Below are 27,436 nucleotides of genomic sequence, written 5' to 3' on the forward strand. Positions count from 1 at the left end.
TAGAGGAGTTTGCTGTACAATTCTGCACAGAACAGGGCAGAAATTTTTCTGACCAAATGCCTGTATCTCCCTCAGACCTCCTGCTGTCCCCTCTCTTGCTCAGTGCTGCTTTCTCCCCATCCTGTTTCCCACGTGTCTCCTTGGGAATGTTTCAAGGCAGTGTTATCATTCCTAAGGAATCTACTGTGCATGCACAGCCTATGGAGGTTTTTTTTTTCTTCAGCTGTTATTACTTGGCCAAATCAAACCCATTTTCCACCTGGATACTGAAATGTAGATCTCCTCCCTTCCAAACAGAGGCTTCCAAAGCACTGAGGCACTAAAGCAGTTTCGTAGATTGCTCAAGAATTTTTTAATAATAGAGAAAGGTGTTAGTGTTTCCGTTCACAAGAGAAAAGCTTTCTTTTTTTTAAGCCCTTTTTATTTCTAATGAACAAACTGGGTTGCAGCAGGGTTTAAAAGGAGAATATAAATAATTGTTCTTGGCTAGAAATGAGGTATGGTGACTGCTTCCAGAACCAGTGAAAGCTTAGGAAGCTGTTTAAAAGCAGAAAAACCTTTTACATTGAAAATAGTTAGGTAGAGCACTTGGTTTCTTGCTGTCTCTTTACAGTCTGTCTGTAGACATAAAGTGCAGTGGGTTCTGTGTGATTAAAACACACCATCTGCTGAAGAGTGAGTTTAGAGCTTGGTGAGGCAGCACTGGGTGCTCACCAGCAGGTTTGGGACTTGTGTGTGCAAAGAGCTGAGCTACAGCAAACCCTGTGGGTGATTTTTATGGCTTTGGATGGGTGCAGTCAGGACAGTGTAAGAGTGGGAGTCTGGAGGAAGGTGAAAAGGAGGCTGCTGGTACAGCAGATTGTTGTGCCTGGAACTGCCTCATCCCAGCCATGCTGGAGTTGCAGGGAGGTTTCAATGAGGCCTCAGTGCAGAGGAGGGTCTTTGGAAGGGCTGGTCACTGGCAACCAGGAGGTGCTTTAGAGCAATTCACTTCATTTACATGGGCTCTGGGAAGGACTGGCTTCAGAGGGAGGCAAGGAAGAGAAAGGTGTGATAGACTAACACCCATGGATGTCAACAGGTGTTTGTAAAGGCTATTGCTATGCTCATAGTGGTTTTTAAGAGTTTTAGCCTGTGCAAGTTGGAATTTATTAACCTTAGAGCTACTGATACCTCCTCCTGCCTTAACTCAGCTCCTGATCCTGCTCTCAATATGCCCTTGGATCAAAACTGGCTCTTGTAAAGGGCAAACTCAGCTCTCTGATGACAGGACAGATCTCAGTTCTGATGTTCCTACTTCCCTACACATGAAACTCCCATGGGTGTGACTGGAACAATAGGATTATTTTCCAAATTATTTTTTATTGTAGTAACGCCCAGGACAGCCTTGTGCCAGACATGGCAGACATGGAATAAAAAAGTTTTCAATTTAAATAGCAAATTAACACACAGTCTTTGGGTTTTGTTTTTCAGGCTGATTAACACTTTGAATACCCAGGCAGAAAGGTTTTCCAAGGCTTTGTTTTCACTGAACTGGGTCTTATGTGGCTCATCCTGGCAATCTTTGAGCTGGGCTGGGGGTAACAGCCTGATTTATCTACTGCACACAGCACAGATGACCTGGCACATTGGTAGAGCAGTTACTGGAGAAAAGTGCTTTGTTCTTGAGGTGCTGATGTGTTTGTGGGGTACAGCTGTCCCCAAAAGAATCTTCTTGGAGTCTTGCCTCAGGCCTGGTGCAGATGCTGCCTCCAGGTACCTGAGCTTCAGCTGCCTCACTGAACACAAGTGGCTAATGTGAGACATCCAAAAGGAAGAAGAGAAATTGTTCTTCTCCAAGCAAAAGAAGATGGATTTGTCTAGACTGGTCTATTGTTTCTAATCACCTCCTCCAGCACAGGAAACATTGGAAAACTGTGGGGCTTTCTTGCACTTGAGAAAAGGCTGAAACCATAATTTCCCTTGGTGGTTTCAGTGGGGTTGGTGTCAGGTCTGGCTCTTTGGCAGCCACCTGAACCAGGAGTGAGCTTGCACAGCTGCTGCAGCTTCACTCTGGAAGAGGTGCCTTTGGCCCATGAAATCCTGTTTCCAACAGGGATGGCAACCACATGGTAGGTACTACTTAGAAATGTCTGCTTGTAGTCCCTTGTACACCAGAGCCCACAAATTCCTTTACAAGTTGCTGACCAAATTCAAGACCTAGACTGAAAAAATTGTAATGTGCCACAGGAAAAGAGAAATGGGCAGGTGGAAGAAGTGTTGCTAGAAGAGTTGTGGGTTCAGTTTACCTTCCACAGCTGTTTGTGCAGGTATTTCCAGTTGCACCTTAAGACCTGTGAATCTGAAGCTAAAACTTTAATCTGATTTTTGATACCTTTTGAGGCTCACTGCTCTGACAGTTGAAAACATAAGGAAAACACATCAGTATTGCCCTAAAGAGAAAGCAATGTGCTGATCTCTTTCAATACAATTTTTTGTTTGTTTCTAACTGTCAAAAGGTTGTACCTTCTCCAGTAGCAGCAATATCTCAACTGTTCAGCTCCAGGAAAAACCCAAAACATGCATGTTACACGAGCACATTAACATCATGCTATAGTAGGAAGCTTCATCATGCCATCTTATTTTTTTTTTTATACACTCAACACTGTCCTTTTGACACTGCCTTTTGTTCTTGCTGTAGTTTGTGGTTTTTGGTGCCAGTATAATGTTAATGAAAAACACTGCTTCATTTGGGCCAAGTGCCTGTGTTCCTGTCATGCATGTGGCATTCATTGCTGCTCGTAAGTGCTGGGAGTTTGGCACCAGAGGGCTGAATGGGAGGCACAAAGATGCTCTGTTGTCTGTGCAGAGCTCTATAAGCAAAAAAAACAAAACAAATTTGGGAGTAGGCCCTGTCCAATCCCTGCAGATTGGCTGGTGGTGCAGATAGAGGCTTTGTAGAGCAAAGGGTGGGATTTAAGGGGATGCTGGAACCAGCAGGAGCCTGATTTGTCCCTTTTGGAGGACTGAATTGTGCAAAGTGTTTTGTTACAAGGGGAATTAAAGACAGCCATGGGCACTGCCTTTGTGGATGGTGGAGGAGCAGCTGTAGCCACAACAGGAGCAGTAGTAAAGCACAGGATGCTCTGACAGGATCAGCGACTCCTTAAACTGCTTTTCTTTCTGCAAAGGTTTTGAGGACAAGCGTGTGTCAGTGCCCTGTTCTTCTACTTAAAATTCACACTCTACCTCTTGCTAAATCAAATTTAGAGTTTAATTCTAAATGAATTTTTCTAAACTCAGGTGTACTGTCTTTTATCAAAGTTAGTCTGGTGCTATTAATGAGGATCAGGGTCACTGTCCTCAGCCTAACCAGTTCTAGATCAGCCCCTCAGAGGACACAGACCAGTACCAAATGTAGACTTTGACCACAGGGATCTGTTTCAGACAAACAGTTGTGTGCCAAATCTCTACTGCCAAATCTCTACTTTCAATCCAGGTCTTAAGGATTTTTTTCCTGTGATCCCACCCCTCTTTTCAAGGTCAGGCTTTTTAGGAATGAACAAACCAGTTCTGTGGATGTATTCTCAGTATGGAGGTGTTAGACCTAGCTACAGCCATGTTATCCAGCTGTGCACAAATGTTTAGACTCAGGTTCTTCTTTTGAAAGGCTCTAATTCAAGCAGCTTTTAATGTTGCAAAAATGACATACTTGGTTGTAATTGTGCATGATTTCCATGCTGCATGGATATCAAATGCCAAATTCCATCAAGTCAGTCTAATTTAACAAAGACAGATTCCATGGATATTTTTGTACATTTCCTCTTTCCTCCCTCTGTGAACACTGGAAACTACTGTCTTCTCATTGATTGTGATAAGCTCATGGGAGGGAGCAGCAAAACACTGCAGTGTGTAAAAGAATGTCTGTAAAAGCAAAGAACTTCAAAGGAGTGAAGCCCCCTTTTATTTCTGAGCGCTCAGTCATGGACTAACTTCTTTCATTTCACTGCTGAAGGTAATTATGGTTCAGGTCAGCCATATTTATGGTTTGATTCAGTTGGAACATGTCACTGGCAAACTGAGAGATGGATACTGGATGTGAATCAGAGGGACTTGATGCTTGATGAATGTTCCTTGTGCCCTCTGCCCTTACACACACATACAAACAGGTATGTAGCCTCACAAGGATTTTTGAATGTGATCAATGTGTTTCTGATACTCCCTGCCTGAGTAGGGAGTATCAGAAACACATTGATCACATTAGAAACACATTGATCACATATCAGAAACACATTGATCACATCAGAAACACTTAAATCTTTATCTCTCTCTGTTCTATCCTTCATTAATATCAGTGCTGATGCTCTACAAGTGGACCAAGGGTGTGGAACAGGTGAGTGTTCTTATCTGCAGCAGCTGGCAGGTGCCTAGTGAATGAGTTTGAAGGTTAGAAGAGAAAATTAATGTTCTCATGGCTGAAGGAGCTCAATGTGGCTCTGGGAGCTGGATCTCTCCTTGTCTCTGAAGAAGAGTTGCACACATGTTCCTTGGTATTTAGCTATGCTGCTTCTAGGTGTTTAATAATCCCAATAGGGAGAGGTTTTCCCTTAGCCCCTGTAACTTCAGAGGCTGCAGGAGGATAAGGTAAAATCTTGTGCCCTTTCCTATGGATTGAAGCAAGCTCAGCCCTCAAGGCAGTGCTTTTTGGAGGGTCACCCCTGCATAAAACAAAGCAAGGAAAGCACAGTTAAATGTGCTTGGCTTCAGAACTTGCTGAAGACTGAGACTGAAGCTCTTGTGCAGACTGAACCGTGTTTTCCTCCTCAGGTAAAGGTTCCTCTAGGACTAAACTCCCTCCAGCAGGCTCTGATAATGCACTTTGTGTGGGAAAACTTTAGGCTGTTATTGGCAAGTGAGTATTTGAAGTGCACAAAGCACAGAACATATTGCCCCCCCGGGGAAGGGTTATGCTATTGGGAGGTTCCTAGATAAATTGTCCCATCTTACTCTGCTAGCCAGAACTTATTTTTATGGCCACTTTGTTCAGACTCTTATTGTGGGGGTGGAGTGGTGGTGTGTGCAGAGAGATTGGAGTTCCTTCCAACCTTTGTCTGACCAACAGAGCAGAGTGGGAGACCTGGAACTTGTCTTATTCTTGTTCGTGCCTCTGGCTCTCTGCTGCTTCAAATGGCTGCTGCTGTCTGGCTTCAGAAACACCAGCAGCCTTCCAGTTTTATTCCTTTCCCAAAATGAATGGGCTGTTACAGAGATTTCTCCCCCTTTTTTTTTGCGGGAGTCAGGGTAACCTCTATTAGTGACTCTGAAGTGCTCAGTGGGAGTAAGGCATGCGTAAAACATCAATATTGACAGCAAGATTACTGTGGCTTGTCGTGGCTTCTGACTTGCAGGCCTCTTAAAACTTTGTAATGGAGGAGCAGAATCTGCTTTGAACTGAACCCTGCCTTGATAAGCCAGCCCCTCACCCCTGCCAGGTGGTCTTTTCATGGGTTTCTTAGCAAAGGTCCATCTATCTACAGGCAATCCTGAATCAATCCATCACCACTGAATGTTCCAATAGTGTGGAGACTGCTGATTACAATTGAATTTTGTAGCTGGACAATGAGCTGGATGACAGCCTTGATCCTAAAACCTGGTTACCTGGGGAGAGCATGAATACAGCCAAGAACAGGGGAAACTTAAGCCTAACTTGGCTTTTGTCTGAGCTTTCCAGTAACATGTGATGGGATAGTTTCCTCTTTAGCCAGGTCACAGCAGTAAAGAGTAACCTGGTCCCAGCCAACTGAATTAGCTGCTAAACTTGATCCTGATGAGAGTCAAAGCACATTCAGGGAGGTGTGTATTTGTGAATAAGAAAGGAATAATATAATTTTATAGAAGTGGATGGTTCAGGAAGAGATAACCCAGACAGCCTGGCAGCCTTTGAATTTGGATTTCTTGGAATGTAGAGGGCAACTTCTGCTCCTGGCCTCAAGGGAATATATAAATAGCTAACCCCTCCTAAAGCTGGGCTGCAGCACACAGTGTATGGATTGCTGTTCTGGCAGAGCAAATGGGATGCTCTACTATTTACACAGAGAAAAGGGCACAGTTTGCTTTCATTGAGTCAGAACAGCAACTTTTTCCCAGTGAAAGTCAGTGACCTTCTGATTTTATTGAAATTCCTTGCTAGGATTGCAGGGAAATTGATAGCTCCAGTGAAAAATGTTATGAGGAAACTTGGGGAAATCTACCTAGCTATCAAAACACTCCTACTGTTTTCTGTGCCCTAAATGTTAATCTCTGCTAAGTATAACACACAGTGTGTTATCCTTATGGAAACAAAAAGATAATTCAGTGCAGTTGTTTACACAGGACAAAGCTTTAGGGCAAATCACAAGCATCAGAAATGCCAACCTTTCTGAGAGACTTCTGTGATATTTATTGAGTGGGGAGGGTCAGTTTGTGCCCAAACACATGGAACAGGTGCTGATGAAACCATCCTGTATATTAAATGTTCTCCCACTCTCAGAAAGAATTCTCTTCCTTCTGGCTTGTCCAATTAACTCTTTACCAAACCCATACCAAATCTGCATTTCAGTGAGCTCTACAACAGGCTTTGTGCAGAGCCCAGCTGGGGGGGTTGTTTCTGCTGGAAGCAGTTCTGAGCTGGTGGGAGCACGGTGTGCTGGGAGACCACGGATTTCAGGAGCTGGAGCTGTGTCCTTCAGCCCAGTGAGAGCATCAGCTCCTGTGGGGGAGGTGGTGCCTGCTGTAGGTCTGTCCCTAGCAGGGCAGGCAGCCCTGGGTCTGTGTGTGGTGCTGAACTGTCACCTCTCTGAAAGAGGTGATTAGGCAGGAATGCAGCCACTTCCATTCCTGAGCTGCACAGTCCTGATTCACCAGCCCTTGCTGGGTCCTGCTCAGTTCAGCCCAGCGGCTCTGACACTGCTCACTTTGTCATCTCTTCTCCAGTGAAATGCAGCCAGATAACAGCCAGGGGGTTTTTCTCTTGTGAACACCTGGAATGTCCTCCAGGGACACCCCAGGACAAAGAGAAGCTTGGAAAAAGTGAGCAGGTTGGACTAGGAAAGAAGCAAACACTGCTTTTGGGGATGGATCTGTGTGTTGTGGTGTGAGTGCTTGGATGGATGGATGGATGGATGGATGGATGGATGGATGGATGGATGGAGACCTCCCTTATGCACCCTGTGGGCTTCAGGAACACTGTGCAAATCCCAGTGGTGAGAAGGGAGGGAAGATGAAGTTTCCTGTCAGTGTCTTCCCATCCATGAAATGATTGATCTAACTATGCCATCCAGGAATTAAGCTTTGATATGTGAGTGTGTGGCTCTTCTGGACATTCTGTATTTTAGCTTGGTTATAAGTTACCTCATACTTTTCCACCTTCTGCAGTCCCTTTTCTCTTTCACTGTTGGATGCCAGGCTGTAAAAACATTCAGAATATCCAGGGGTGAACTGTGATTCCCAATAAACTTCTGTTGAGGGGTGTGGGAGGTTCAGAAAGTCATTGGGGTGCAGGTATGGCTTTGTCTGGTGTCTGCCTATGGAAGCAAACTGCACCTCCAGCTTTCTGAGTAAGCCTGGATGCCCTGTGAGATGCTCTCAGGCTGTTCCCCATGTGCTCTGGAAGGGGAGGATTTCTTGTGTCCTCCAGTGTCCAGGTGCCCAAAGCCATCCTTGCTTTTGCTGAGTCAGCAGAGAGCAGGCACCCCTCAGCATCTGCTGAGGGAGGGGTCTGTTCAAGCTCCAAGCAGGAGTTTGCAGACTATCTCCAAATGGAAGCAAACTATTGATTTTGTTGTTCCATTTAGCCTGAAGGGTCCACAGCAACATCCTGAACCTCCACAGTGAATGGTGATTAGATAGCTGCTGGCATCAACACCCCCATTCCCTCTGGAAAAACACATTGTCAGCTGGGATCAAGACATGAGATCTGGGTCTGTAGCCCCAGAAGGAAACTGTCTAAATCAGCAGCTTGCAGGCCATGATGTGCAGATCCTCTGTTGTCTGTGAAAGTCTTCCAAGAATTAAATAGGGTGTGAGAGGAGGGGGTGTTTGGAAACAGCTGGAGGAAATGGACCAAGTGAAACTCCTCTCTCTGAGCAAGGACCAGTTTCCTTGGGATGCTGCAGAACATCACACTAAATATGCTGGTGATGAGCATACATAAGATCCTAAAAGAGCTGCTGTTTGGATAATTTTGTTTGCTTGGTTGGAATGTTCTTTCTGAATAAGCAGCAACATATTCTCTGCCATCCTGGATGCATGCCAGTAAAAGTCCTAAACCTTCCTTCCTTGCATCTGTGTATAATATAAAGGGTCATTTATAATCTCTGTAAGCCATGATGGGGCCTTTCATCACATTGTCTGAAGCCTGCTTGCATTCTGGAGGCTGTTCTTGCTGACTTTTGGCTTGCAAAGGGAAGTCTTGGGCTGGTTTTGTCTGTCTTTCTGTTGTAATCACTGTGCTATTTTATCTGCACTGAGTGCCAAGCTGGATGTCCTAATGCATCCTTGCCCATCTGTGTTCCTGGTTTTGTCTCACCTGCCTGCATGCCACAGTAAAAACCCCTAAAAGTTGTATTTGTAGGAAAATTATGCTATTTATGGGAAGCCAAGAGTGTGATGTACCTTTGTGAGTACCTTTGTAACCAAACCCTCTCTTCTGTTGGTAAAGAGAGAAGTTGGAGAGATGAGTGCTCACATTTGATCTCCCTGCTCACCTGGGGTCCCCTCAGGTGTGCCCACAGTCCTGATCCCTGTTCATACACCACAGATCCCTGACAAATCTGAGATCAGTGGCTCTGAAAGACCCCCCTGCTCACCTGGGGTCACCTCAGGTGTGCCCACAGTGCCCACTCCCTGCTGAGGAATCCAGGGGGGTTTCTGGTGAGCAGGAGCTGTGTCTCAGGGAGAGCTGCAAGCTGAGCCCTGTCCCTGCTCTGAGCTGGTGGCAGTGGCACAGAGCCACCCCTCCCTGGGTGTCCCAGCCCTCCTGGCTGGCTGTAGCCCAAGGGTCAGCGAGCAGCCTGCTGGCCCCATGTGGTGCTGGCATCTGTGCCTCCTATTCATGGAGATGGGAGCTATCCAGAGAGCAGGGATCCTGTGGAGATGGGAGGGGAATGCAAAAAGGGGAAAAAAATAGCAACAAATGCTGTAGATGGTGTGTTCTGGGGAAACTGACAGACAGGAGGTGGTTCAGGGAAGGAGAAGGGGATGTGCAGGTGCATTGTCACATTGATTTTTGGTGTGCAGGGTTGGGGAGTCACTGTGGTGCTCTATTGAGGGCTCTTGCTTTAAGATAGATGAGGAGCCAGGAGTCTGGCTCTGGTTCAGCAGGGAATGCTTACACAAGCACTGGGTGTGTTTTGGAGCACAAGTTGGTGTCTCCATGTCCCACAGTGACTCCAGTTCTGATCCCCAGTCAATAGGAAAATGACTCTCAAACCTGTTAACTACACTGATGTACAAAAGCATCACAAAACATTCCACACCAAAATATTCACAAAAAAGTGAACCAGTATTTGGCAAAATGAGCAATACTTGCAAGGGGGAAAATTTTTGTGTCCCCTCAAGCATATTCTTGGAACCTAAAACTTTTTTTTCAGAGAAGGTCCCTGAAGGATTTTTAGGTCTGAATTCCCTGTGCTCACACTGCAGTTCCTTATGCCTCATACACCTTGCAGTGAGGGGTCTGTCTCTCTCTTGAGACAGTGTGAGACACTCATCCCTCCCTGCCTGCATTTTCCCTTGCCCATTTTTAGGCAGTAACCTCAGCAGGACAACAACAGGACTTGTTCAGCACCCAGCTCATTCAAACCCTGCTGACAGAGAACTCCACCACACCAAAAAGCAGAATTTTCCTACTCTGCTGTTGTTCAGAATGGTAGGAGGCTGGGGAATGATACCATAACAAACAGGGTGGAATTAAGACCAGTACAATGGAAGCTGACTATCAGGAGATTTGGAACATGTCTTTTTTTCCCCAAGTCCTATTGTTTCTGATAAGTCACAGAACTAAATTATGCACTGTAAAACTCTGGCCTCTGACAACCAAGCAAGAAGCATTGCTGGATCTGTGGTTCAGGTTGGCAGGAGCTGGGAATCTTTCTGCAGCTCTTGGAAGGAGAGGGTGGGGTGAGAAGTGAAGACAGCAAGTCAGCCTGGCTATGGCTGGCAGAAGAAACCACCCCACCTCAGATTCTTGGTCTGTTTTTCCTGCAGTCTGGTGTGTGCTGGTTCTCTGGTTGTCTCACTAATGTGTATCCTCTGTCTCTGCAGGCACTGGTGTCACTACACCGTCACAAGGACAGTCTCCTGCCAGGTGCAGAACGGGTCAGAAACGGTGATCCAGAGAGTTTATCAGAGCTGCCGCTGGCCGGGACCTTGTGCCAACTTAGTCAGGTAAAAATCTTCATGTCTCATGCTGCCCAACCCTGCTGCCCTTCCCCTTGGGCTGGGGGCTGGTGAGGGCTGCAGAGAGTGGGATGTCCTGCGTTGGGGGGCTGTGCCTGAGGAGCACCACTGGTGATAACTGCAGGGAAGTCACAGGTGAAGGTAAGTGTAGCATTGCTTCCAGGTTTAGGAGCTCCCTAAACACAGACAGGTCTAACTTAGAAAGGAGACATTGTTTATTCTGTGCAAAGTGGAGGTTCCCACAAATCAAGAACACTGAGGTGTAAAATATTACATATTTTATACAGGAATGTTTACCTGAACCCCCATAATATACATTCTCCTATTTATTTGGGTGATATAATCATGAAAGCAGATAAATGTTCAGAGTGAGTGAACAGGTGAGCAGGGGTGCTGGGTCAGTGGTTCTGTGGGTCTTGTTGGTATCAAGTCCCCACACTCACAGCTGTAGTGGAAATATTGATCACATACACTGGAAAGCTGTGATCAAATCCCTTACAGGCAATGGAGAACAAAGGTAATGTGCCCTGCATCTTTCAGAATGGAATTTCTTTAGACTTCCTGGATTTCAGTATCCTTTAAAGACACCTCAAAACAGAGTGTTCTCTCCTCAGACAAGAAACAAAGCTTAAAAACAGCTACGTGTCAAAAACTTGCCCTGAGCCTGCTTTGCCTTTTGATCATTTATAGTCTTGGAACCTACATGTAAGAAGGAAAAAGAAGTGTGGAATAGCTGTCCCCAGCTACCACCTTTCAGTAAAATGTCTGCATTGTTGTGCTTTGCCTTCTCTGAAAGGCATTCTCAGAGCAGAATAGTGTTACCCACCCAGCTGGGAATTGGGGCAAAAAAGCCATTGTGCTCTAAATTTGCACCTAGCTTCTAAAACAATTTCCCAAATAGACAAGGCATAACTTAGGTCACAGAGCTCAGGCATTTTATTGTTATTGTTACCAATTCACCCACAGGGCACTGGTTGAGGTGTTCCTGTAGTTGATAACCTGGCCAGAAGGTGACTGCAGGCCGAGCCCCACCTCCCTGTTCTTGTGACACTTCATCTAGAACTCACATCTTGCATGGGGCTGTTCCCATTGTTGGTTCTCCAGTTTCCACTTGGCCAGTGGTCAGTCTCAGTTTTTTCACTTGTAATATATCTGCTTTGGTGTCTCTTTTGTCTTTATGCAAGGCTGTGGTTGAAACACTTCATATTTTACACTGTCATGGCCAAACTTCCGTTGAAGCTTTTTAATTTCCCAGGCTTTTTAGGCACATAATTGTCATTAGAAACTTGTGAGCTTTCACCTTGTCTCCTAAACTTGCCAAAAATCTTAGTTATTTTTCGTTTTTAACACAACTGGAATTTCACAAGAACCAAACATTTGATCTTGCTAATAGTAAAAATTCTTTTTGTGGGCCCCTGCAGTTGATTGATGCCATTGATTCTTGCATTAACCCAGAGACTTTAGTAGTAGTGTGTGCTGTTGTGACATTGTTCATGGAACATTTTCCGTTTCAAATGTAGTTTGGTTTGTTTGCCTGATGAGTCCAATTGTTTGGAGACAATGCAGAACAGCAGAAGACATCTCAATTTTTCTTTCTGTGTGAAAATATCATGGAAAGAAGCTGAGGTTATTAAATATTCAAGATCTCAGCTGGTGAAAGCTCAGCTAACAGGAGCTGCATTTTTGGAAGATGATCACTGTGGAGAAACCTTCCTGAAGAGATGGGAGGACATCAATGCTCTGTTCCCTTTGGGCTGGGAGGAAATGCAGGACAAGAGGATGGAACCCTTCCAGGGAAATGCCTGCATGCCTCTAGGCACATATTGCATGACATTCTTGCATAAAGTAGAGAAAGACCCTGCACCTCTTGCCCAAGGATCTCTCAGAAAGCTGTTGACAAAATGCTGGAACTCATCCACTTATCATCAGAGGTAAAACAGGTCCTTGATAATTTCCCCTACTGCCACCATCTAAAAGGGAGAGCCCCAAGAAAGAGTAACAGCAAAGGTGGGATCTGAGATCTGAGAGTTGAATGGGCTGTTGGATAAGTTATCTCCAGCCAAGACATCTTCTATAAGTGGTTGTTTGTTTTCAGCAATGCACCTGATTTTGGTAAGAGAATGAGAACAGCTGCTGAAAATGATGACTCTTGTGAGTGTGGCTGCTGTGGGCAATGTTTGGTACCCTGAGCCAGGCTGTGTGACAGAGATGATGTTTTCTGAGCACACAGTAGCCTAGCACTTTGTTGCCAGCCCATAGGGATGCTTGAAATGGCTTTCTTTTTTTCTTGGAGTCAAGCTGAAGTTCTAAAACTTTTTTTTTTAAATACATTTACCTCCTCTCTCGCCAAAATGAGTATTGTCTTTTTAGGAACCACCAATCTCTCTCTTAATTCAGGTAAAACCCATCTCCTGTTTTGAGATGCATGAAAACTCCTCATGCATAAAGGACAGAAATAAGGAAAGCAGTTCCCAAAGTCACAAAGCAGTGTAGTGCCTTTCCTGTTAAGAAACTGGCTTTGAAGGGGCTTGTAAGAGTTTATCAGCCACCAAGATGTACAGCTTCCTTTAACAGGTCTCTGAAAATCCCTGCAGAAGATGAACACAGCACAAAACTCAGCCTGGCTGCCCTGCTTGTTTCTATTTCCTCCTTACCTTGTCTGTACCAGTCTCTCTTTTTGGGATTTCTGGAAGTCTGGCTTCAGCAAGGTCAGGCTTGTTCCAGGTCTGGTAGTGGCTAAAAATGTTCTTGTTCTCTATATCCCTGCAGTTGTTCATGTAATACAAATATATCTGCTTTTCTTTTGCTAAAAAGTAAATTTGAAGTGTCTTTTGGCCTTCTCCTGTTCTTCTCCAGGGAGGTTTGTGGTGCCTGAACTTGAATTGGGGGGCACAGAGTGTTCTGTGTGACTGTAAGCAATGCAATGTGTCAGTAAGCCATTGGCACCATTTTCCTTTATAGTGCTTCTCCCAGCTGTGATTTGAAACAAACTGTTTTCATCTCCTTGTTTACAGGAGTCAGCCATATCTGGGAGAGCTTTCGTGCTGCCAGCACCCCTTATCAGGCTGCTCACTAGCAAAAGGGATGTCAGCCAAGGAAAAAGGCATCTCTCAGCCTCGTGGTGACAGCTGAGAGGGGCTCTCTGCTACAGAGACTCCACTTACGAGCAGACATCGCTGGGGCCAGACAGGATTTAATCCCTTTCCTGTCTCCCATTCATTCCTGTTGGGTTTCTTTCCCTTACTGCACAAACTACAGCTCAGAGTCAAGCCTTTGGCAGAGGAGGATCTGTGAGATCCCAGCCTTGCAGCCCTGGCTGTGGGATGTCCTTGCTGTCCATTCACTTGCTCCTGGGAAGCTGCTTCAGCAGGAGTGTCATCATCTTGGCTGGGCTGGGATGAGCTGCTCTGTTCCTGCCCTCTGCCCCAGGCTCTTTATTTAGCTTGGGTGCTGAGTTGCTCTGGAGCAGTCTTGGCTGGAGGATTTCCCTCAGCACATCTGTTCTTGAGCTCTCTCCATTTGTGCAGTGAAGGCTTCAGCTCCTCTGTGCCACAGGCTGTGCCCTTGCAGTGTCACACTCCTGGTGCACGGGCAGCTCTGCAGCAGCCTGGCTGAACGCTTCAAACTCATGTGCCATTTGTCTGTCTAAAGGAAAGGACAAAGTCCCTACCTTGGGATGTCAATGGGAACCTAATCTCTGGTTCTCTGCTGCCTGGATGGTTGTCCCCAGCCTGGTAAACCCAGGCATCCAAATTGTAACCCTTCTCCTCAGCAATCCTTTGGCTGCAGCAGCTGCAGGGTGATGTCCAGTCCTGCCCTGCCTGGGACACTGCACTCCTCAAGGCTCACTCAGAAGGGTGGCCTTGAAGGCCAGGGAAGGATTTGAGACCTTTCAGTTGTTGGAGCTTTTGTGACCTCCTGTGCCTTCAGACCAGCAATGCCACCTCACCTGTAAGGTGAAAACAGAGCTGCTTTGGTTTTACAGTGTTTTATGACACAACAGGGCAGCTTCTTGCTATACTCTAGTTGGCCAAACTTTTGATTAGAATATTTGTGTATGATTGTTGTGGTCAGTAGTGTCTTTGGAGGTAAATGGATGGGATGAGTGGCCTAGGCAGATCATGTGCTGTTACAGTCTTCAGAAGACAAACACTTTCTGCTGCAAACTGTTGTTGCCTTGAAAATCCCCATCTCACCTCTGGAAAATCCCCATCTCATCTCTGGAAATGTTCTTCATTTGTGGTGGGATATTCCAGCTCCTCTCCTACTTGTCTCATCCTTGAAAATTAATGTTCCCAACAAGGTTATGTGAGTTTTTCTTATGCTTTGCTGTACTCTGTGGTCACAGAGCTGTCTCACTTCAGCTTTTGAGTCTCCTGTCTCTGCAGCATTTTCTGCCTTCAGAGATTTTGAAGATTTTCTGGGAAACCCACAGCTGGCTTGTACAAGGATGGGTTTACCTGGTCTCTTCCTTTGATAAGAATCATTGAAACTCCAAACATTAAATTATGCATCTGTTGGCTTTAAACTTCACCCAGAGATGGGAGAGATGGCAGGAAGAGTGTTCTTGCAGCACAGCAAATCTGGGCTGTGATGCCCTTTCAGCTGCCTGTCACTGCCTGGTTTTTTATTTCAGTACTGTAGCTGGTTTGGCTTATCACAAATACTCTGTGCATTTCATGTAAGCAGACTACACATCTTGCATGGATCATCTTGTTTGGTGTTTTTGAATGCTGGGTTTTCTTTTTTTTTCTTCTTTTCATTTAAATTGAACACATTACTGCTCCCAGAGGGATTTTACAAGCTGGTTTGTAGAATAACAAAGAAGGAATTCTGCAAGCTCATCCAATTTGGTCTTCTGTGCTTTTGAAAACTCTGTTGCTACAGGGTCAGTAGGAGAAGTTGGGGCTCTGTCACCCAGGAGATTGGCCTGTAGATGCTGTTTCCCCTCAGTTTCAGAACTAGTAATGCCACAGGGAAATCCTTCTCTCTTTCTTGCTTTCCAGTCAATTGAATAATAAATCCCAGAGCTTATTCCAGTGCATTAGGATTGCTATTTGAAGTCCTGTTACACATAAACTCTTTTATGTGTTTAATTCCCTTACAACTCCACATCTTGGAAATGAAATATGCTTGGAAAAAGGCATCTGCTCTCTGAAGCACACATGGGGTAGAAAAGCAGGATGAGCAGTGCTCCTGCAGCAGGACAGACAGAGGCTCTGGGTGGGTGGGATTAGAGCTGTAGCACAAAGGGGCATTCTCAGCTTTGAACAATGGCTGTGTGGTGCTGCCTGGGCACAGGTGGAGGGTCACCTGTTCCAGGGGTTGTGCTCAGGCTGCTGATTGAGGCCTTTTGATCTTGCCCAGACATTCTCTGAGCATTCTCCTCCCTGCTGCAGTGCTGCTTGCAATAGCACTGACATCTGATTGTTAATAAAGGCAGGAGCTGATGATTACTCTGTGGTGGCACAGAAACATTTGTCTCTGTATCCTTGGCCTTTTTCCTTGGGACTGAGAGACTCAATATTGCTGTGGACAGCAGGGCATGGCAGGTAGATCAGTTTGTTTCCCGGTTTTAGTCTTTTGCTGAGTTGTTTGAACCAGGTGTGTTCAGAGCTAAACAGTCTTCTTCTTCCCCATTGGCAAAGACAGAAGACACAATGAGCTCCAACACTCCTGCAGCTGCAGGTTGGTTGTTTTTTGTTTAATCTTGTCTGCAGGAGCATATTTGGAGCTCCTCTGGTTATGTTGTTCCCTCGGGAACTGCTGTGTTTGTGGTAGGGAAGCTGGAAGAGCTGGGGCTGCAGGAAAAAAGAGCACAGCTCTGATTCACAGTGATGGTCTCTGCCATGCCTGTAAATGTAAATGTGATGGCAAAGGTGCTTCTTGTCCCTGCACCAGCTCTGGCACTGGTTTGAGGTGAAGCTCTATGTGTCTCACAGACTGGTGTAATCAGTGTCTGGTAGCTTTGAGAGGATGGTTAGGATGGTCTGTGTGGGCATTGTGGTGTTGGGAACCAAATATATATTTGATAGGTTCTCTGAGCTCTTAAACTCCCTTCTTTCCAAGTGCTTTGAGATATGGTTACTTAACTTGATGGATTTGAAATCTGATTTCTGAACACTCTGATTTTCTGTGGGGAGTTGCAGGGTTTTGGCGTGTCTGTATATCAGGGCATTGGTACCAAGAGTTGGAGGAACTACCCAAGCTTTGTCCTGGATGCCTTTTGATGCACTTTTGGAATGAAGATGAGGGTCCCTGGAATACGAGGTGGAAGTTTTATGGATGGGGTTGGACCCACTGGGTTGGTACCTGACTTCAGTGCCATGAGAGAAGTAGGGAAACCACCAGAGGTTGGATTCCTTGGTTTTTGCACTCTTTGCCAGTCAAAAAGGCAAGTTCATTCATCTTGTGATCCTGAAGCCCATCAGGAAGTGATGGTGAAACTTCCAATCTGGGGCTTGAATAGAAACCAATAGGAGCCTCTGAGGGTCACTGAGGTCTCCTTGGGCACAAACTGCAATGGCTGAATGGGTCACAGTAACAAAACCTTCTCTTGTGATGTGGAAAGGAGTTTCATGCCTTCCTTCTCTGTGGTCTTTGTGCACAAACAGCTTTGTTTGTGAGTGTCAAAGGGCAAGGGAAATCCAGAAAGGGTGAAGGTATTTCCTGTGTGTGACAGCCTGTCCTGCTTGGGTCATGGCAGAGATCACCCTGTCTCTTTTGACCTGATTTTTGAGGCTTTGATCCCCTTTCTTGTGTCATGTTTGCCTGTTGTGTTCAGTGACACTTCCTTGAAAACAAGGGGAACACATCCTTGTGTGCTGAGGAGTGAGACTCCTTGGCTGCCATCCCTTGGTATGTCCTGACCTCTCCAGTACTTACAGCTTTGTACCCCCAAATCAGTTCATCAGTCAGCTCATGCTCCTTCCCCAAATTACCTCTTCCTTGGCACTCACTTAAGCCACAAGCAAGAGATGCTATTTCCCAAATGATAATTGCATGTGGACAGGCTTGTGTAGCTCATCCTACAGGGATCAGGCAGCTCCAAGGACAGCCATGTGTTGGCTCTGCTCTAGGAACAGCTGCTTGAGCTTTCTTTGGAGAAAAAAAATTGCCCCACTGCCTGGGATGTTGTTGTGAAGCCTCAGCAAAATCCCAGAAATGACTCCTGACTCTTGCAGTGGGGTGGCAGACCCTGGTGGTTTGTTCTCCATCAAGTGCTTGGGGTTCTCCTGCAGAAGGGACCTGTGTGCTGAGCACATCCCTTGGCTCCCTGAGGAGCAGAGCAGTCCAAGGCTGTGGCTCCTCCAAACTTCTTCCCCTCTCCTTTGGCAGATTTCTGTGCAGTGTTTGTGGCTTGAGTGACATCCAAGGAAAAGGCTTCCCTATTTTGCTACCAATCCTTTTTTCTGCCTCTTGTGTTTTCCACATATTTTCATTCAGGGGCTTCTGATCTTTAACAGGTATCTTCCTTCCCTCTCCTTTTCCATATATTTTTTTCATCTCCTTCAGTTGCAACACTGCCAGTGTCAGATGGTGGTGATGCTTTGCTAAAGGTGCTTTCTGTGATCCCCTCCTAGAATAGGAGTCATAAATCTGCATGATGTGTCTGCACCAGCAGACCTTGGTGCCATGTCACATAATTGAGGAAAAATGAAGCTGTGAAGGACAGGGCAACTTCAGAACAAATTGGATTTGCAAACTGGGCCTACTTCAGATGCCTGAGTGTGCAATGTTGAACAGAGCTGCACACATCAGGACACTTCCAGGGAATTCAGGGTGGGTGGTAGACTGTGACAGCTGAGCTCCACGCTTGTCATGCCCTGAGAAGTCCTCCCTCATTTGAGGATTAAACTAGAGCTACTTCCCCGACACAGAACTGCTGCCAAAATTCCAGTCTGGCTCAAGCCACTCTCCACACTTCATAATGAAGTTTGAAAGAGTTTTAACATCTTGGTGTTGGCAGAAACATGGTTTTAAAATCACGGTGTGGTTGGAGACACGCTGGCTCTGGACACTGGTAACAAGGCTGGAGACTTTCATCTGAAGGTCAAATCCAGCTGTGGTATTAGTGACAAAGTCATGAACTTGTGACTGATGCTTTGGGGCTTACGTGTGGAAATGTGTCTGAGTCCAGCGCCAGCACTGGGAGTTGGGAGACCTGGGTTCAGTTCCTGAGCTTTGCCAGAGCTATTCTGAGAGACCCTCAGCAAGACACTCACAGTCTTTGGTCTCTTTGTGAAAAAGCACTGAGGTCTACCTACATCAGCATGCTCCAAGTCCTCAAACTCTCACATCTGTGGACTCCTGAACACCACTGGATGCAGAGGAGCAAAGAAACAGGTGGGATGAGCTGGCTCTGTGCAGCGCATACCAGCCAAGTGCCTGCATCACTGCTGTGGGTATTAGCAGGGGCTGGTGGGCTTTATGGCAGCTCCAAGGGTGAGAACATCCTGTTCTCAGGAGACTGTGCTGCTCTCCCTCTCTGGGTGAGGCTGTTCCCAGGGCAGGCAGCCCCGTGCTCAGGAGGAAGCTTGTGCAGCTCACCCTCTCCAGTGGTTATAGCAGAACTTAGTTTCTGTGTTTGGCAGCTGGCACAAATCATCAGCAAACAGCTTCCTGAGAAATTAGCTTCCCAAAGACTCTGCTAACCACGACTGAGCTGCTCCATCTTTCCAAGACACACGTGGGCAGCCTCTCCTGGCAAGCCTTTGTTACTGCTCCTTGGAGTAGCTACCATGCACTGCAGTGCTGTCCTGGGTGCACACCTGCCTCCCCCTGGAGCAGTTTTGGATGAGATTCATGCAACCTCCAGCTCTGTTTTCCCCCAGTGCCCAGCTGAGCCTGGGGCTGTCTCTGTCTCCTCTGGCTCTCAGCAGGAGGAGCCTCTTCCCCAGGGACAGGGTGCTCAGGGCTTGTGTCTGCCTGGCTTGGAGAGAAAAGCATAAACTGCAGCCTGCAACACTGTAATCCCAAAGCTTCAGACTCTCCCTGTGTGTGCCAAATTCTTTTGGCTGTTAAATAAGGGTAGGAATTTTGAGGGGAACTTGTAGAGTATGACTTCTGTGTTTGCTTTTAGCTTCATGAATAGCAGCAGTGACTTTGTTTGGCTGTATACTAGGAAAACTCTGAGCTGCCAGCTTTGACGAGCTGCTGTTTTAAAGGAAAAGTTGTCACTTATGCAACTGTCTGTTTTGTGTTGACTTCAGAATCACTGGTGCCTTGCACAGCCCTGCTGTGTCTGCAGGTCACCCTCCAGTTCCCAGAGGGGCTTGGCAGTGCTTGTGCTGTAATTGGGACCCTGGGGATGCTGTGTTGCTCACAGAGCTCCCAAACTGTCCTGCAGAACCTTGGCTGTGGTCCAGAAGAGTGTGACCCTATTTCAGATAGGGGGAGAATTGAGGCACAGGTCAGGTAGCTGGGAAAAAGAAGTTCCCTGATGTAGTTGTCATGTTGATGTGCTGGCACATCCCAGGTCTGAGGGGTGGGGAAAAGGAAGGCACCTGGGAGATGGGAAACTTTTACTGCTGAGTGAGGAAAGGCTGTTGCCAGCCTCTGTTCAATGTCACAGAAGCCCACATGAAGGGAGAGTGTGGGAAACAAGTCATCATCTCTGCATCTTGCAGGGCATTGCATTGGTGAGATCTCCACAAAGCTGCTGGTGGTACCTGCAGGAGGAGAGGTGTGGGGAAGGGCCAGTAGAGCATGAGGGCTTAAGGAGGTAAATAAAAGCTGTTACATCACATCCACACTCTAATAGATGTGGAAGGATAGAATGTAAGAAAATAAAGATCGTGCAGAAGGTAATCTCACCCCTGAGGAGTTGCAGCTGCACTAATCACCAAAGATTAGCAACAGGCCTGCTCTTAACAGGCCACAGCTGTGTCCAATGAGGATAAGTGCTACAAAAGAGTGGGTTAGCTGGGTAAGGAGAGAGTTGGAGTTTGCTGTCTGTACTGTGAAGAAGAAGGAGTCTGTGCTACAAGGAGCTGTCCATGAGAAATCACTGAGAAGGTATGGGACTTCTGCAATATGAGCACAATGAATAAATCCTTGCTGATATTTTGTGTGACTCCTTTTTCTGTGGCTGGGGTTGGCTGGGTGCTCTGGGGTGTATCCAGGTGGAAGATGTGCTGTGAATCAGTAGCAGCACTGCTGGATCAGGGCACTGTGCTCTGCTGACTCCTTGTTTGTGTTAGTTACAGGACTCTCATCAGGCCCACGTACAAAATGTCCTACAGAACCGTGACCACGCTGGAGTGGAGGTGCTGTCCTGGCTTCACAGGGAGCAACTGTGAGGAGGGTGAGTTATCCAGCAATGCCTCTGTCCTTGTGAGCAGCAAGGATGGACTGACTGCCTTGAGCTGGGGTTTGTTCTTTAATGTGCTCTGTACACCTCCCAAACACAGGAACAAATCACCTGTTCCCTTCACACCCCATTGTCATCTGAATGTCACACACAGTCTGAAAGGTGGTCTTGGAAGACAGATCTTTCTGAATGCCTGCAAACAGGCCTGAATGGAGACGGGGAAAAAATAAATAAAGAAAAGGGAATCAGTGATGACCTGTTTAGAGATGTGCTCATGCTTGGCATCCCTGGTTCAGAAAATATGCTTTATCCTTTTTGTGTGTTATCTTCTCCCTGTCCCTGTTGTCACCATCAGTTGCTGTATCCAATAAAAGCTGGTCCCTGGATGCTGCTTTTGTAAGGTCTGGACATAAATAATGTGTGCTCCCAGAGAGCTTTGAATCAATACCTTTGGTTCCCTTTCCTACCTGCTCCTTGACTTATTGGTGTAACATTCATGTTGCACAGTGTGTGTGAAAACAGTTCCCTCCACTCAAAGGAAAAGGGCTCTCTCCAGAGGAGGAGGAAAAAGTATTTTCCTTTTTTTATCCCAATAGGGCATGTTTTACATTTTTCTTCCTAACATTTTCTATTTTAACTGTCTGGGGATTTGAAACAAGTTCTGCTTCTCCACCAAGTATCAGGTTTAGGCATTAAGGTATCTGCTGAACCTGACTTGAGAGTTCATAGCTTACGAATGGGAGAAACTGAGCCTGGAGTTTTCTGTTCATTTGCATCAGGTCAACACAGCCTGCTGAAGGGTCAGTGGGGGTGTCCAACATCTCTGAGTCTGCTGTTTGTGCTGTGATATCTTAATACCAATCCCACAATTCAGGCCAATCTCTGCCGAGGCAGTTGCCTCATTGCAGTCCCAAAGAGTGATGGCTGCAGACAGCAGCTGGCTCCAGGCTGCTGAGCAGACAATAGCATCCCAGAAGCTCCAGAAAACCCTTACAAAGTGGCAAAACTACCCAAAGCTGCAGTCTGCAGGAGAGAGCTTTACATTTTAACATAATGCTAAAAGAAGTATGTGTCAGACATGTTTTATGAAAAATACTTTCATTAGGATTTTTCCTCCTGAGAAGCCTCAGGAACAAAATGTAAACAATGGTTATCTGCTGCTGTGGAATGCCACAGGTGCATCTGTGATTGGTCTCATGTGGTTGTTTCTAATTAATGGCCAATCACAGCCCAGCTGGCTCAGACTGTCTGAGACACAAGCCTTTGTTATTCGTTTTTCTTTTTCTATTCTTAGCTAGCCTTCTGGTGAAATCCTTTCTTCTATTCTTTTGGTATAGTTTCTATTAAGTAATATATATATTGTAGTTTTAATTAATATATATAATAAAATAAATTAAGCCTTCTGAAGCATAGAGTCAGGTCCTCATCTCTTCCCTCATCCTTGGACCCCTGTGATCACTGTCACAGAAGTGAGCTGAGAGAGGCTCCTTTGTGCAGTTTGAGTTTTCAGCTGTCCCTGCAAGGCAAGGGGAGCTGGGGCTGGTGGCAGAGCTGAGGATGTGCTTGGTGACCTGAGGAGCCCCTGTTTGTGCCTGTAGGTTTGGACAGGTGTGAGTTACTGCAGCTTAGTGGTGCTGCTGGTACAAAGGAGAGATTCCAGCACCCCCCTGCAGTGCCAGATCTGTCTCAGCAGAGTTCAGTGGAAATAAAAAGCCAATGTGAGCTGGTTTGAGAGAGCCGGCAGCGATCTTGCAGGAGCAGCTCTGTGCAACGAGGTGACAATTTTATATAGCTACTTTGAAAGGTGGAACTGTTCTTTTGGGCTTGGATATGGTCTGTGGAGTGTGAGAAGAAAGCCAGTAGTAAGCCCTTACTTTCAAGTGTGAGATTCTTTTTACATTTTTTTCCTTCTCCTTAAAACATCTGGTGCTACTGACAGTCCCATATCCTTGAATGAAAGAGGAAAATAAAATAGACCCTTTCTAGTGCAGCAGTGTTGGGCCACTTAGTTTTTAGTGTAAATACTGGTGCTAGTGGTCTGCATGGCCCTTCAAGCTGTCAATTTTGAAATGGAAATATTTACTTACTCTTTATGTTAATTCTTAATGTTAGTGTCACTTGGAAATCAAAGTAAGCAAAGATAAAAATAGGCTGGTTTAGGGTTTTTGGCAACCCAATATGAGGCCTTTTGTACTCTTTCCTTTCTGTGCTCTCCCCTGCTGCAAGATTGGTTCCTCTGAGAGGGTGGGATGCTTATCTGTGTGAGTTCTTCCTGGAAACAGCAGACAAAAGGAAACAGAAAACTAAACTGAAGCAAAACAAAAACAGTGCAGTGCTGAAGCCACAGTGAATTAGCAGGGCAGAACATCAAAATGTTTTCATCTTTCTTTGGTAGTTAGATTCCTCCTCAATATTTCATTTCACTTGTATGTGTAGCTGGTGCTTTAGAAGTTGATGTGAGGTAGGTATGACTGGAGGCAGCCTGGACCTGCATTATTTTTAGCTTGCTTTCTTGCTGTGTTACAAATCCTCCCATTCTCTGACAGCCTCTGCTGCCACTGGCAGCTGCAGTGGCTCTGAGCTTCCATGCAACATGTCCTGGTTCCAGAGACTGAAGGGAAACTCTTCCTTTCCCAATGGGACTTGGGACAGTCAGGGTGTGTTTCCCTCAGTGGGATGGATTAAGCCAGCAGAGAATGGATTGATGAAGCACACAGAACAGTTCTGGGAGCTGTATGGGCATGGATGAAGGTGGTATCTGCATCCTGATGATATAAATCTGTCTATAAAATCTATTGATTCCTTCTTTAACCCACTATAAGCAGAATTAATATTTGCTCCTTTTTTGTGCTGTTCTGGAGCAGTGTCTTTTGGGGGAACCACTGTAGCATAGATTATTTTTACTAGCTGTCCTTATATCAAGCCTTCCTTGCCCTTTGAAAATTTATTTCTTTTAGCATTTTATGAGGGAAGACAGGATAGGGTGAACCAAGGAAAGAAGTGAAAGAATTTGAAGCCATTCAGAGGCTGCAGCTATTTCTAATACCTTAACTTGTGGTGATCTCCCAAATGGCAGGTCAGCTTTTCTTTTGCAAAAGCAGCAGCTCAGTGTGGGTGTCTAGCCCCAAAGTATGACAGACTCCTGATGAAATTGGTTTGCTGGAAACACCTTCAGTGGGAAAACTCCCCTCTGCTAGAGCAAGGTGTTGAATGTAATTAAATTATTGAAGTGTCTTCATCCTCAGCTGGTAAGTTTAGCTTGAGACAGTCACCACTTCAGTGTCACCAGCTGACAGGCACTGACATTAACACTGAAAGTTGCACATTTTTAGATTTAAATTATCCTGGGAGTCTAACTCCTGCATTGGAGCTGGTAAAGAGCGGCATTGTCTGGAGGAAGCCTGGCTCTAGAGGTGGATGGAGATCTTGCTCTCAGTGGGCCATTAATTTTCCAAGGTAAATTTCCAACCTGTCTCCTTTTTCAAGCTGACACTGCCTAGGGCTTTCTCCCTTTCCTTTCCTTGCTTTCTACTCAGTCCAAGGTGTGTCAGTATTTGAAAGATCTCCAGTTCCTTTACTGGTTGTGTACAACTGTGACCTGCTCAATGAGTTGATAGTCAAAAACCACCAGTTGTACCAGGCCTTCCCAAAGGGTCTCTTTCAAGTTCCTTGAATGGAGAAAAAGACTTGATGCAAACCAGTCTGGTGAATATAACTGTCACTAGATACTAACTTTTATTTTCCAGTTTCAGGGGGTTTTTGTTTTGTTTAAAGTGGAGCCCAAGCCCAGGACAGGAAATGAATGCACTGAGCCACCCAGTCTGCTGACTGCTGATATAAAGAACATATGGATGATGGCAGTGCAGGGGTGAAGTGCTTTAGCCCTTGCAATCATGCATCAAGCTGATTGATTTGAATCCAAGATGATGCTGACATTTCAACTCAGCCTTTTTTTTCTATATGGCTGAAAGTTCAAAGGCAAATGCAACCTCTTGGGAGAGAAAAAGTGTCCCCAGCAAGTTCAGGGGCTCAGCATTGCCCTGGAGCTCTCCAGCCAGGCAAGGTCTTATTTTACTTTACAAATATAGCATAGCTTTCTTCCTTGTTTGTTTGTACTGCTTGAGTTTGGGACAGTAGCCAGTATCTTATTTACCCCAGAAGCACATTGATGGTAGATAGCTTAGCTGTTTGGGCAAGCAACAGCTCCCAGAGCAACCTCAGCACCTCTAAAGTGATGCCATTGTGATTCCAATCTTACTTTTTCTTTTTCCTTTCCTAAGCATGCAAGTAAGATAGGAAATTTGAGCAGCCTTGTTCAAGTAATGGCTTAACATTTTTTTTTAATGTCTCCCCCTCCTCATTTCAGTTCTTGGAATATTCTGATCTACTTCTAATAACTATTATTTGCATCTTTCTTGTTATCCTGATATTTTTTAAACCTCTTAAGATTCCCATGTGTTTACAGTTTTCCAAGCAGCATAAGAAAATGAGGACTTTCCTCTTGGTATGATAGAATGCAAAAACTCTTTTCATTTTTACTGCTGGTTTACAAAATTTCTTGGTCCCAGGAGGAGAAATGCAGAACAACACTGCCAGGAAAATCTTAAATGAGTAAATGCAATTATGAGATAAAATTTATGAGACTGGGAGAAAAGACATCAAAACAAGGGACCTGAAAGTTTGAAAGCCCATTGAAGAGCTTTGAAAGGAAGGGAATTCAAAGTGGTGTTAATGGGACCTCACTACTCCAACCTTGTCCTTCTTCTCCATGAGCCATTAAAAGACAGAAGTGTCCATGATGTGCAAGTGCAATACAGAGATGATGAAGTAATGTTTCTGTAGTATCACAGCAATTCTCTCCAGGAGCTGAGCTTGTGTGTTCTCCTTTCCTCAAGTCCCTCAGTTCCTTCCTCAGCAGAGCTTTTTGACCTTTTTAATCTTCCCTTAGAACAGTGTAAGAGAAAGCAGTGGGAGTCAGAGCCATTGCAGTGCCTGTTCTGCTGAATCCTGGTTCAGTGATGCAGCTGAGTCCAGCTTCTGTCATACAACAAAAGCTTCCATGTGAACACTGAAATTCCCCCCAAGGTGGTTTTTTCAGTGCCCTCTGACTGGCTGGGCAGTTCTGTGCTGCAGACATTGCAGAGTGAGCTTCCTTCCCTCCAAGTTTGGATCTAACAGGGATATAGTTCTCTACTAGAGACTGGTTCAGTAATTCCTTTAGGGAAATGTGGCTTAGCTCTCATTTGAGACCTTTGAAACCAAGTACAACATTTGATTCCACACAGAATTTTTTTTCTGGAAATATCTTTTCATGCCAAAGTTTGTTTGTTAGACACAGTAAGTGAATTATGTGAATACATGTTATAGACTATTAAGTGGAATGTGAATTAATTACAGTTTTTTAAGTAGGAGGTAAAATGTGGTAAATATCTCTGTAAATCTACCTTCAAAAATATTTTATGTGAAAATATCAAAACATGTGAATGTTTTGATATTTTTGCATAAAATATTTTGTTTCCATGATGGAATTGCTGACACATGGAAGTGGCTTCCTGAGCACTGGTGTTTGTGATGTAGGTCCCAGGTGTTGGACAGTACCTTCCCCAGTATTTTCTTCCATAGCATACACCTCCTGCTGCTCCAGTGTTCCACCTCCTGCTTGTGCTTCTGGTGGCCTCTTCAAGACAAGATCCACCAGAAGCTGCCCAAACCACCCTACAATGTGTCACCCACTTGCTGTCTGCTCCCATCACCATGCTGACCACTCAGCAGCCTTTGGTTTCAGGCATAGTTTGTGTCACCCCTGATCAAACTGATCACATTTTCTGAGGAGTTCCTTGAGTGTGTGGTCACTGTTGGAATTATCCACAGCCTGCTGAGAGCATTTCTGGCATCAGCACTCTGTGACTACTTGAACAATTTCTAAATGTTCATCTTCCTTTTGAATACATAGATTAAAAAAAAAAATCCCTGTTAGATTTCCAAATATTTTGACACTGCATTCCAGCATCTGAGTAGTTTCATTTCTTTGGACATTTCTAATCTGAACAGGGAGAATTTTATTGAGCACCTAATGTCAAAATATCTGAAGTGCTAAATATCTGCAGATGTTATCTTAACATAAGTGGGAAAGCTGTATTCTGTATCATTACACTATCCTAAATTTTTTAGCTCCCTTCAAATTACTGTGGTATGTAGAGAATCTTCTGTGTTTTCATAAGCTCTTGGCTTTCCCAAACACATAAGATGCTTTCTGCTGTGTATGTCTTAATTCACAAGTAAAGGACCCACCTGTTTATAGTGAATGACTTTCCTTTATGAATTTGCTTTATTTCTAATCAGGACTGAGCATAATCTTCCCCTGGGTGGGGCTGGCCAGGGTTTGGAGCAACCTGGGCTGGTGGAAAGTGTCCCTGCCCATGGCAGGGGTGGAATGAGATGAACTTTAAGGTCCCTTCCAACCCAAACCATTTCAGACTTGTATAAGCTCAGAGACATCTCTAGTGGTAGATTAGTTAGATATTGAAAGTTTTGCACCCAAGGGAGCTCCTGAATTACTTTAGAATAGAATTTGGGAGGTGTGGGTAGAATTTGGGTTCTGAAGAGCCCATCCAATCTCTTGACATTTTCTTTCATAATCTTTACTTGCCTCCTTCAACCCTGAGCTTTTCACAAGCTACTTTCTCATGCAGCTGTTCCTTCAGAGCT

At 45.3% G+C, this 27,436-nt stretch overlaps 1 protein-coding gene across 1 annotated transcript in view; it reads left to right on the forward strand.

Moving 5' to 3' along the window:
• The window catches only part of COL26A1 (collagen type XXVI alpha 1 chain), a 166,378-nt gene that overhangs the window by 11,785 nt on the left and 127,157 nt on the right, over positions 1 to 27,436 (forward strand). Inside the window, exons 2-3 of the mRNA XM_059487097.1 lie at positions 10,282 to 10,404; positions 20,619 to 20,722. Coding sequence (XP_059343080.1) covers positions 10,282 to 10,404; positions 20,619 to 20,722 — 227 coding nt within the window. The remainder of the gene's footprint in view (positions 1 to 10,281; positions 10,405 to 20,618; positions 20,723 to 27,436) is intronic.

The sequence above is a fragment of the Ammospiza nelsoni genome, chromosome 21 (assembly GCF_027579445.1).
Source record: "Ammospiza nelsoni isolate bAmmNel1 chromosome 21, bAmmNel1.pri, whole genome shotgun sequence".
Taxonomy (NCBI): domain Eukaryota; kingdom Metazoa; phylum Chordata; class Aves; order Passeriformes; family Passerellidae; genus Ammospiza; species Ammospiza nelsoni.